Source organism: Equus quagga, chromosome 2 (assembly GCF_021613505.1).
Source record: "Equus quagga isolate Etosha38 chromosome 2, UCLA_HA_Equagga_1.0, whole genome shotgun sequence".
Lineage (NCBI taxonomy): Eukaryota > Metazoa > Chordata > Mammalia > Perissodactyla > Equidae > Equus > Equus quagga.
Genome location: NC_060268.1, coordinates 61561819 through 61573868, shown reverse-complemented (window position 1 = coordinate 61573868; position 12050 = coordinate 61561819). Strand labels below are relative to the sequence as shown.

The following is a 12050-nucleotide window of genomic DNA, read 5'->3' as shown; positions in this document are numbered from 1 at the left end:
GGGGGGGGGGGGGGGGGGGGGGGGGGGGGGGGGGGGGGGCAGGGGCATGTCTCAGAATGGACGTTGGAGGGACATCCACTCCACTCGGCCAAGGGAGACCTGAGTCACAGCCGCTGTCCCCGGGTCACCCCTTCAGCTTTGCGAGGCTCTTTCCTCTGGGAAATGGCATATAAACCACTTTTCCTGAACAGACTGAACTTGGTGGTGGTGGGGTAAAGGGAGGTGCTGCGCGGGGGACGGGGTTCCCAGGAGCGGTTCTGGGGTTTTCTCCTAAGGCAGAGGTGAGGTGGAGGCAGAAGGAGAGATTTGGAGACGGCGTCGAGGCCGCAGCCTGCCGCCTGCCCAGGTGGCAGAGGGGCCGAGACGGGACCGGAGCCAGAGCGGGTGGCGTCCGGCGCCCCTCCCCGCCGCGCGGCCCTCCCACTTCCTCCGAAGGAGCGCGCTGTCAGGGAGCCGGCCGCCCGCGCGCACTGCAGGCTCGAGGCGCCGCGCCGAGGAGGCTGCCGCTCTGGCTCGCCGCCCCCGACGCCGCTCCGCACCGGGCACCCGCCGCCGCGCCGCGCGCCATGGACCTGCCCAGGGGCCTCTTGGTGGCCTGGACGCTCAGCCTGTGGCCAGGTACGTGCCCCTCTTGCTTCCCCTTGCCCTTGGGAGCCCCCGCCCCCCCGCCTTGGCCCGCCGGGGCCTCGGACCCAGCTGCCAGGAGAGGGACGCGTTGCGCGGCCCAGAGTCGGACCTTGGCTGCTCTCGGGGACGTGGGTTCCCGGGAACTGGCTGCAGTCCAGCGGCTCCGCCAAGTTCAGGAAAAGAGGGAGACGCGCGGAGGCGCCTTGGAGCTGGGACTTCGGTGTGTTTGGGAAAAGTTGAAGAGGTTCGAGTTGAAAAGCGCCGAGGGCGGGTGGCCCCACTGGACAGCCTGGCCACCTCCAAGGGCCACGCCGGGGTTGCCGCACCGCCGGGACGGGGAGAGACGCGCAGAGCCAGCCCCGCTCGGCTGCCCTCCCGCCTGGCGCGGAGAGAGCATCCTGAAGCGTGGAGAGCCAGGCGCAGCGGCCCTAGAAGGCTGGGGCAGACCCCGGAGTCGAAAGCCGCCCGGAGTCCCTCCGGCGGGGGACAGAGGGAACCCCCAGGGCAGTCGGCTCCTTGGCGGTGGCGAGCAGTCCCCGGACCGGCCAAAGGCAGCGGGGTGCAGCTCTGCAGCCCAGGGCCCCCGAAAACGTTACCTGACGCTCGGGGTAGGGACGGGGCATCGCCCCCCAGCCCGCGCTCAATTATGCAATGATTCGGTAATCCGGGGGAAGCCACTGTCGCCGAGACGCGCGCGCCGCCGCCTAATGCACTCCAGGTGCCGGGGCGCAGCGGGGACCTCGGGCTGGCCAGGCACGCGCCCGGGAATGAGAGGGCAGCCCTGGACTCTCCGCACTGGGGCACCTGGACCGGGCTTCCCCACACCCGGCGCCCCGGCCCGACCCTCCACATAGGGGCGGCGGCCAGCAGCGCTGTTCTAAAGGCCCGAGAGCTTTCGGGGACCCTCCTCGGAGCAGCTGAGTGCCCCGGTGGGGACCAGCGGGGGCCACCTAAGGGATTAACCGCCGGGCCTTCTGCGTGGGCTCCAGGCTCGGGCTGGGGCGGGGAGCAGGAGTGAGATGTGGTGGCAGTGGGAGAAGCACCCTTAGTGGAGACCCCGTAGCCTGCGCTCCTCACCCAGGTCCAAAGTACCACGGCAACAAGTGCACCCCGTGTCAGTCTATAAAGGAGCTTCTGAGAGGGTCTGCAGTTGAAAGGGCCTCTGGCTGGTGGGCTTCAGTTCAGATCCTAGAGTCACAGTTTACAACCAACGTTGAGGTATGAAACCGTCGGGGTGAGGGGGTTTGAGGAGGGCAGGGGAAGAGCTGCACCAGGCGGGCATACGTCTAGAACCCAGCTACAGGAAGGGCCAAAGGCCATTCTAGGTCATTTAGACAGGAGGGGAAACAACTACAGGAACTATCTTTAAATCATAGGAGATCCAGCCAAAGGAAAAGGGAATGCACCCCTGTGTGACTCCAGAGGGGTGGAACCATCCCGTCAGACCCGGAGATGGAGTGGCTGCCTGAGGGGCTAGAGAGAGTCTGGACCTCAGGAAGCTAAGAGCAACGTCTTTGGAATCAGACCCGGCTTCCAGTTCTGGCTCTGCTGCCCACTAGCTGCACAACCTTGGGCAGGTTACTCGATCTCTCCAAGGTGTCTCCTCCTCTGTGGAATGGAGGGAGAAGTTCTGAGTTCATAAAGCTGTCTGGATGATTAAGTGAGGCACCGTAAGAAAAGTCCTTAACACAGAGCTGGGTGCACAGTAGGACTGGAGCAATGATTGTTAATATTGTTGTCACTTAAGCAGAGGTGGGGGGAAGTAGGGGAGTGGGGTGAAGGACAGGGACAGGATTTGTGACTCACAGCTCCCTTTATATGGAGAAAACCATCCCTGAGTTATGTCTGGTCAGTTTGGGTTCTTGAAATATGGGATTCATTAAACATATCAATCAATGTTGGAACAACATCTGTTTGCACGGAGCTGGGGGTGGGGCTCAAGCACGTGTGCAAACCCGGCCCTGCCTGGAGCTGAGAACAAGGCAAGACTAGGGAAAGCTAAACAGAGGCCCTAGGGAGGGAACAGCACAGAGAAGCTAAGGGCTGCTGTTCAAACAAGAGAAGTGCAGTTCCACTTGGATAAGCAAAGGGGGCTTCCTGGAGGAGGAGATATCATTTGAACCGGGCCTTGCAGAAGTGTGTAGAATGAGGACAGAGCTTAAAGTAGGACTGTTCATATGTCAGAGTGTTATTTCCTGAGACTAGTTAAAACTCAGAAAGGCAAATATTTTAAAACCACAAAGGTGACTCCCGTCAGTCTGAACTCTGAAGATTGGAAGGGTCTCAGGGGTCGTTGAGTCTATTCCCTTGGCTCCAGAGCAGGGTTGATGTTGATCTCTCATGTGTGCATCACGTGCATTCAATGTGAGGACTACCAGGAAGTTTTCCTACTGGTGACGGCACAGTTTGGCTGCGCAGGGGACCTGTCACAGGCCAAGCTGGGAGTGAGTCCCCATTGAGGCCATTGTGAGTTCAGAGCCTCCATCTTTCCAGAGCTTCTGCTACAAGCTGGGCAAGATGATGGGGTGGGTAAACTATCAAGAAAGCCAGAAAAAAAGTAGACAAGTCCAAAGTGATAGCTGACATTCAGAGAGAGCAGATCCATGGATCAGGACTTTCCTGTTAAACACATCTGTATAAGGGTTGATGGGGTAATGGCTCTTTAAAAAGCCAGTCTTTACTGAGCACCTGTTATCTGCCATCCCCAGAAAGACACACAAGGAGATCAGACAGCATGGGAGTGAAGGCCCTGGGGTCTCAGCCTGGAATGGGTCTGGGCTCCGCCAGCGAGGACTCTATGCCCTCGGCAAGTTACTAAACTGCTCTGTGCCAGGGCCTGCCCGGTGGCACAGCGGTTAAGTGCACACATTCGGCTTTGGCAGCCCTGGGTTCGTCAGTTCGGATGCTGGATGCGGACATGGTACTGCTCATCAAGCCATGCTGTGGCAGGCATCCCACATATAAGGTAGAGGAAGATGGGCATGGATGTTAGCTCAGGGCCAATCTTCCTCAGCAAAAAAAACAAAAAACAAAAAAAAAACCCTGCTCTGTGCCTTAGTTTTCTTACCTGTAAAATGGGGATGATCATAATAGAACCTATAGAGTTACCCAAAGATTAAATGAGCAAATGTCTATAAAGTGCTGGAAAGTTCCAGGCACATATTAAGCACTCAAGGAAGTTATCTTTCTTATCATCACATTATCAGTGCACAAGGTACTGACCATTCAGTAAGGGGTCTAAGGATGCACAGAGATGTAACTTCCAAACTCAAGTCCATAAGAGAAATCTAGAAGAAGTGCTGGGGTTCTGGAGGCTCAGAGGAGACAGAAATGCTAAGGCTCTAAATAACCCTAAACTTTCCTTGCCCCTGCCCCGAAAGGCCTCGCCCAAAGTCTGGATCATAATGGGAACTCAGGGATTTTTTGCTATAGAGGCTGCCTTAAAGTCAATATGGTCTGAGTGTGAGTGTTTTGGGGTGTTGGAGAGGAGAGAAACCAGACGACTCAGCGTGGCACTTGTGTGTCCTGGCGGGTGGGGCTCCTATGCCACAGGAAAACCGTGTGTGGCAGAAGCACGGTTCTAGGCACCACAGATGCACAAAGACTAAGATCCCAGCCCTGCTCTCCAGCTTTGGAAGAGCAGGGAGAGAGACGAAGTTTGTCACCTTGCCTCCCCAACTGCCCATCCTCCTGGGAACTTGTCAGCCAAGTCTCTCAGCTACCATCAGCTGAGGAGCTTCTGGACCCTTCCACACACAGGCCCTGGGGGCCCTAAAGAGATGGGAGTGGAATATCACCTTCTTTCTACTTGTTCACCATGCCGATCTCTACCCAACAGTGAACCCCTGCAGATGGGATGTCTACCTCCTTGCCATTCTCATTGTTCTCAGCCCACCCACGCAGGGCTGTGGGCCCTTGGGGAACTCAGACAGCTGCTCGCCTTCGTTTTGCCCTCTGGGAGCCTCTTTCTCTCCCTCCAGGAGAGGGAGCTTCCTCCAGCAGCAGGGAACTTCCCTTTCATGCTCTCCCCTGTCACCTAGGACAAAACTGTGTTCTGAGCTGGTCTGGCTTGGCTCTTGCTGTATAGAAGGGAGTTTGGAGAATTCAAAAAGCCCTCTTTTCTCTCCATAGGCCTGACTTCGGAGATTATTGTCTCACTATAGTTTCAAGATCTTACTTTGTGAGTCAAAGTTGAACATTGTTCTACTGCAATTGCAAAGAGAAAGGATCCATCATAATGCCCCCCAGGCAGCGATGGCCTTTGGCCGACTCAGGCAGCCCAGCTATAAAATAAGCTTTAAACATGCACTAACACAGTTCAAAAATGATCTCTCTGCCATTTTGGTATCTCTGCCTCTACCCCACCACCACCAGACCGTGGGCTCCATCAAGGATTCATAGCCATTTGAAACTATTTTCACCCAAATAATTGGGAGCTCCAAAGACTCCCAGGCACCCTCAGTACTGAGTGCTTGCTTAGAAAGCTACGGTCCAGGTGGGGACCGTCCCCAACCTCCATGATGTAAATCCTAGCTGAATTCTTAGTTGAAAGCCCAGAAGTTTGTTACCAGTGAGGGGAAAAGGGGAAGAGAGAGACTGGAGTTGGTCATCTTGTAAACCAAAAATAAATAAGCTCCCCCCAAATTCCATGAATGGTTTGTATACTGTGTACTTATGCTCTGAGTCACAAGGAAATAAAATCCCACCTGGAGGAAAAGGTCAGTGTGGTCAAAACCCCTCGCTGCCTCTGTCCCTCATTTCATCCTTCACCCTCACGCTTACTGAGCAGCAATAAGCATCATCGCATGCACGGCCTGGAAACCCAGCTGTCCACGTGGGTGGATCCAGGATAAGCCCCTCTGGGCCTCATTGTCCTCGTAAAATGGGGAGAATAACGACCGCACGTGCTGATGTATGTTAGACGATCTATCAGTGGCTCATTTATATCAAGTGCTTAGAGCAGCGTCTGCCACTCACTCAGCCCTCCAGTACCAGCAGCAGTGTTTACCCTTCCCATCATGGATTATTTGACTGATGCCAGGCACTGTGTCAAGCACTTTCTTACGTCTCGTCTAAGATGTGAGAAATGGCTCGTCTAAGGTCATGCCGATAGAGTAAGAGGCAGAATTGGGATTTGTCTGACCCCAAAGCTGCTGCTCTTAATCCCTGCATGATATCTCTTCAGGAAATGGGCCCAGAGGGCATAGAAAGAGAATAAGATGCCCTTGCTGAAGGAGTTGTCATCAGGGAAAATGAGGTCAGTGCACAAATGGCCATCCTGACAGGGGCACTGGCCCAGGAGCGTCATCGCCCTCCTTCAGACTCAACCAGACAGTGACGCCTCGCTTATGATGCTGGCTCAGTGAGCCGTGGTCCTTACATGGTGCCGAGTAATGTGGGGGCCTCTCTCCCTCACTTGCCTCCCCTGCTCAGGGCCAACAGGAGCTCACCTCCTGTCCCCAAGTGCCCAATACTCTGGGCCACTGTGACTGCCCCAGGGCTTCCTCTCCAGCCCATCCTCAGGGTCCAGGCTGGGCATTCCTCTCCCGCCTTCCCTGCCTCGGCTCCCATTCCCCTAATCAAAACCCGCTCTGAGCTCCAGGCCTAACGAGTTACTTCATGCTGAACAGCACTAATGAGTGATGACAACTTCCTGTGTTCTACCGGAGCAATTCGCATTTTAACTGGGCTGTGCCCTAAGCCAGAGGAGTAAGGGGCTAATGGTGGAACTTCAGGCACCAGGACCACCCAGCAGATGGAATAGTTGAGGCAGGGGGTCCTGCCTGGCATGGTCTAGCCCTTCAGCCCACTACTCCATCAGCAGTCAGAGGCGTCCTGCGCCGACCCTTGTGGACAATGGGCAGCCTCATCCTGTAATGCAGAAGAAGCCAGCCTGTGGCTTGGCTGATGCCGCTCTAAAGCGGGCAGAGGTTTTTCCACGTGGCATGTGGGGTGAGTTAGGCAAGTTGCTACAGTAACGCGCTCTGGGATTCCAAACAGGATGACACAGGGAAGGGGTTCCTGCCTCGGCAGCTGGGGCTGAAGGCTTTCTCGCCCTAGCAGCATCGCCCAGCTGGACCAGACTGCCAGAAATCCTGACCCTGCAGATTTCCAGGGTCTGTTTATTTGCAGATCAGGAGGACTGGGCCTCAGGAAGAGGAGAGGCCATGGAAAATTCATGAAATAGGCGAGTGAGTACAGCTCCCAACAGTCTGCAAAAAGCACTCCATTGTTTATTCCATCATTCAGGATAGGCCAGGTGAGGCCAGAGGCCCTGCCAAGGGTGGCATGTCCATTAGACAGATGGGGAAACTGAGGCTCTTAAAGGTTGAGTGATTTCCCATGATTTTCCCAAGATCACATGGGAACTCAAGGAGGTCTTCTGGCCAAAGATGAGGTTAGGAACCTAATTTGCTACTCTCATCAGAGGAACTTAAGGAGTAAGCAATGCTTCAGCCAAAGGAATGATGTTCTAATGGTAGATTTTCTACATCTGTGTTAGGCAGGTAGGACAAGATCATTGAAATCATTCTCTGTGGACCTCTGGGGGTGTCCCCAATCTCCACCATCCTCCCTTTCAGCCTGGCTCATCCCCATACCCTCAGACCATTGCACCTTCCTCCTCTCAGGAAGAAGGCCACAGAGCATTATCCATCTCCTCTCCTTCTACTGGAATTGCTCTTTCCCTGGAGCTCACAGCCCCTCATATTCCATGATTGGTGGCAATCATAGAGTGCCATGAATAATTTGCAGACAGAGCTCTTCTCTGAGTTTAACATACACACCACTTACCACACATGCAGGACCATGTGCACATAATCTGCAGGACACAGTGCAAAATGAAAATGCAAGTCTCCTTGTTTAAAAATCATGAAGAATTTCAAGATGGCCACAGCAGAGCATTAAACCAAGTGGGGGCCCTTCTGAGGGTGGGGCCCCAAGCAACTGCACAGGCTGCACAAGCATGAAGGCAGCCTTGTTCACCTGGTTCTCCCCGCAGGTCTGTAATTTGGCAAGGAAGGCACCATGATGCCACTTTACAGATTAAGAAACTGAGTTGCTTGTCCATTTGGCCAACATGTCCTGAGCACCCACGAAACCCCAGGAACCTCCAGGTTCTGGGGATTCCAAATTAGATAAGACACAGGCTCTGCCTCAAGGAACTCGGTGAGAACCGGAGGTGCAGATTACACAGACTACAGGGCTCATGAACGTGCTGGTCTCCACAGAGGGCAGGGCTGTCCATGGGCCAGTCCTAAAGGCACACAGCCGGGGCTGTGGGATGATTTTTAAGCCATGGAATTCAGAAGACGCTTCTGTCTCCAGTTACAGCCCCAAGACCTCTTTGAGAACCTTTCTGGAGGACCTTCAAACATTTGACACTTGGCTCTGGAGTAGCCACCTTGGTGAGTGCACGAAGCCAAACCTTGCAACGCTGGCCTCCCCACAGGTATCTGTGCTGCCATGGTCCCGCCAGGCAAGCACTTCTACAGAAAGCGTCACTCCTCAGGTTCTGTTACCTGCCCATTTCGGCCTCTCCACTTGGTCTATCATGGAATTGCAGACGATCAGCAAATCCATGCCTGGGTGAACAAGAGAACGATGGTGTAAAACAAAACCTCTGCCCAGGCCCTACCCCAGAACACATCATCGCTGCCCACGGTGGAGCCCAGTATTGGAATTTTTTAAGCTCCCCAATAATTCTAATGCACAGCCAGGGCTGAGAGTCACTGTAGTCCTCTAACCCCAATCCCCAATCAAGCAGAAGAGAAAGCACTGTCCAGGGAAGGGAAACGACTTGCTCAGGGTCACACAGCCCCCAGTGGTGAAGCCAAGATCTAACCAGTCCTCCTGAATCTCGATTCTTCCAGCCCGCTTCCCCAGCCTGCAGCTGCACAGGATTCAGAGCGAGGCGGGGCTGGAGAGGCAACTTGGACTCAGAATTTGAGAGGCTGAACGCAAGCCGGAATTTGAGGGTGGGGGGTGGTAGTTGGAAGGTCTTACTCTGCCAGTCTGTGTCCCCACAAAGCCATAAGCTATTGATCCCTGTGTGGTCCCAAGCTGGAGACCTAGGAAAGCCAAAGAGGGACCACAGGGACACTGATTGACTGAGGATCCCAGTCAGAACTGCCCACAGACAGAGGGACCGGCCCAGGGGCTGGGGGAGTGGAGGTGTCCAGCAGGGGTTAGACGAAGCCCATTAGGGTCATTCTGACCCTGAAATCCTGGGCTCCCCCAAAGCTGTCGAGAGTGTTCAGGTGAGGGAAGTGCCTGACTCAGGATGGGGACCTGCAAAGCGAAGCCCAGGCTGGGTGGGAAAGCGATGCTCCATCAGGGAGAGAGAGGAGGCTGCCTGGGAGCAGAAGGGCTCTGGGACCTCCCTGAGGCTCCAGCCCAAACTCAGGTGTCGTTGTCCCTCTTGCCCCCACCCATCCAGACCTCTCTCAATAGCAGCCAAAATGAGGCAAAAACACAGACTGGGTTGTGTAGTGACTCCCCCGCTTGAAACCCTCAGTGACTCTCCACTGCCAGTAGATTGAGTCCAGACTCTTTAATAGCACTAACCAGACCCCGAATGGCTGGCCCCAGCCTGTGCTTGGTTTCACCTCTAGGAGCACCACGTGCACGGGCACCTGCACATCCTACAGCACCCCATGTGACTGAGCATCTCAGTTTCTCAAACACTCCAGCTCTCTCTGGTCTTCATGCATCTTGTTCTCTATATCCCATTCTACCTCCTCCTTTCTCCTGGCTGCCCCCCACTTAGTCTTCAGGTCTCCACTTGGGCACGACTTCTCCCTGAAAGCCTTACCAGACCCCCCAATCAGACCTCAGAGCCCCGCTTGTGTGACCTCAGGATACCCTGCACTTCGCCACCACACAGGATTACAACTGCCTGAACATCTCGCCCCCCTGGACCGAGAGCAGAGACCACATCTTCCATCAATTTCTGCATCCCCAGCTCTCACACAGTGCCAGACATAGTAGGTGCTCAATTAACATGAGTCAAACGAATGTAAGAACTCTGTCCACGTGGACAGAAAGATATTGAAGGGCAAGATAGTTGTCTTAAATTTATTTGCACCTGCACCCCCAGGAGGTAGTGTGAGCCAGGCCCTGTGCTAGGTGCTCTGGGGATAAAAGATAAGAGATAAGTCCTGTCCTTCAAGGAAGTTATGGTTTAGTAGGAGAGAGACCCTTGGGTAAATAACTATAATATAAGGGAGGAAGTAATAAAGGCTATAAGAGCTCCAGACAAAGGACTCTGGGATTTGACTGCTGAGAAAGAGATGGTTTGCAGGAAGGAGAGAGAGTCTACGTGGGCAAACGGCCAGTGTTTGGTCGACAGGATGCTGGAGTAGGTGCCATGGGAACTGCAAGAACGGAACTGAGGCCATTGAGAGAGGACCAGAGCGCCAACTACGGCATTTGGATCTAGCAGATGGGGAGCCACTGAAGGCTTTTGAGGGAGGGTAGTGGCATGTTCTAATCTGTGTTTTAAGAAGCTCCTGGGGGCGAGGTGGATGTGACAGGGCAACAACTGGGAGCCAGAGCAATAGGACGGCTATGCAGCGACCCAGGCGAGAGGACACAAGAGCCTGAGGGAACAGTGGTGAGATGAAAGAGGAGGTGTGAACCGCTGGGAGGCAGAGTGGCACAGGGCCTGGTCACCAGGGAAGGAGAGGGGTCTGGGAGGCCACAGGGCAGCGCCACTGACCTGAGGAGAGAAGATGGGAGGTTCGAGAAGGGTGAAGTTGAGTGGGTTCTGGACGTGTCGACTTTGCGGGCTCTTGGGCAGGTGGAGGTGGCCCTCAGACAGCTGGAAATGTTGGCTGGGAGCTTGGAATTGAGTCCGACTGGAAATGTTTTGACTAGGAGCCTGTCACATAAACGCCCCTTAGTGGCATGAGGCCTGAGTGAGAGGGAGTGCCCGCGACACAGGGCCTCTGGTCCCTCCATCCCCTTTCCAGGCCCAGAAGCGGTGATTCATGCCCCAAACTTAAAGAGAACCCGGATTCTGATTTTAAAAGCCTTTCAGAGCAGAAAAAACCAAGGAGAGGGCCAGGCCAGACCACAAGCCAAACGTCAGCTGTGGAATGTGCTTGCTGCTGACAGTGAGGCCAGCCAGGGGCAGACATTGGCAGGCTCAGCAAGAGGCCCCTCTGAGTGTCCCGAACGTGTCAAAATTGTCCCTGAGATTGTCCCTGCTCCTTCCTCTCTTGTCAGTGTGGATCTGGCTGTGTTTTAGCTCATCTTAGAGCTAGTCCCTGCCCTCATGCCGCGGCCTGTCAGTTCCACTGGTCCCACTCCATCCTTGGTGAGAGAGCTCCGGCTTGCCTTCTGTTTGCCCTGCTCTGCTCAGCCCAGAAGACTAGGACCAGGAGGCAGGCAGTGGTCTGGGGGCTGCTGGGGGGGGGCACCCAGAAAGACTCCTGTGGCTTCTGGCAACAGCCACCTGACTGGGCCCCCTGCGTCTGCCCTGCCCCTTGAGGCTCTTCCACCACCAGCCAGAGGGAGGCTGCTAGAATGTAGGTCAGATCATGCCATGTCCCGCCTCTGCTCCAAGCCCTCCAGGGCTCCCCTTCTGTCTCTGAGGAAGAGCCTTCTGTGATCTGGCTCCCCTGCCTTTCTGACCTCATCCTCTACTCCTCCTCCACTTGCTCCACCCATGCAGTCTCTGGAATGTTCTTCAAACGTACCGGGCGCTGTAGGCTTTGCACTTGCTGTTCCTTCTGCCTGGAATGCTCTTCACCAATGAGACTTCTTCCTTCAGGCCGTTACTCCAATATCACCCTCTCACGGAGGCCCTTCCTGGCACCCCTACTTAAATTTCAGCCTCGCCCTGCATGCACTCCCCTACATGAACACCCTTCCCTGCTTTGGTCTCGTGGAGGTGTTTCCCATTATCCAGCATTATTGCCTATTTTATTTATCTGCTTGTTTATTGCCTGTCTCCCCCCAACAGAATGTAATCGTGAGAGCAGGACTCCTGTATGTTGTGCTCACTTAGGTATCCCAGGGTCCAGAGCAGTGGCGGCCAGAGTCGGCGAGTAGTAAACAGTTGTGGAATGAATGAGTGAGCCAGTGAAAATCTCCCCAGCGGGCTGCACCAGCCTGAAATCCCATTAATTAATCCCTGTGGGACGTGCACAGCCTCTCTCCCATCACCCTTGTTAGGGCGCCACTTCCCTAGGTGGGCATGCGCTCCGTCCTGACACCTCCGAGGCCGTTTGCTATTAGAGGCTTGCTTTCTAGAAGAAGAGGCTGGCGGCAGTGGCAGATGGGCAGGACAAGGAATGTAGCTGAGGGGGAAGAGGGGCTCTTGAAGGGAGAAGGGTCTTGAAAGGGGCAGATCGATTCAGAGCTGCAGCCCAGGCTGGCCCAGCTGGCCCCATCTCTTCAGCACTGTTTACCGTGACCTA

The 12050-nt window shown here is 55.0% G+C and overlaps 1 protein-coding gene across 2 annotated transcripts in view; it reads left to right on the top strand.

The window, feature by feature from the left end:
- The first annotated feature begins 523 nt into the window (after positions 1 to 523).
- The window catches only part of ITGA11 (integrin subunit alpha 11), a 117930-nt gene continuing 106403 nt past the window's right edge, over positions 524 to 12050 (top strand). For both annotated transcript variants that reach the window (XM_046655291.1, XM_046655290.1), the window contains exon 1: positions 524 to 618. In XM_046655291.1, the coding sequence (XP_046511247.1) occupies positions 567 to 618 (52 nt within the window). In that variant the 5' untranslated portion in view covers positions 524 to 566. The remainder of the gene's footprint in view (positions 619 to 12050) is intronic.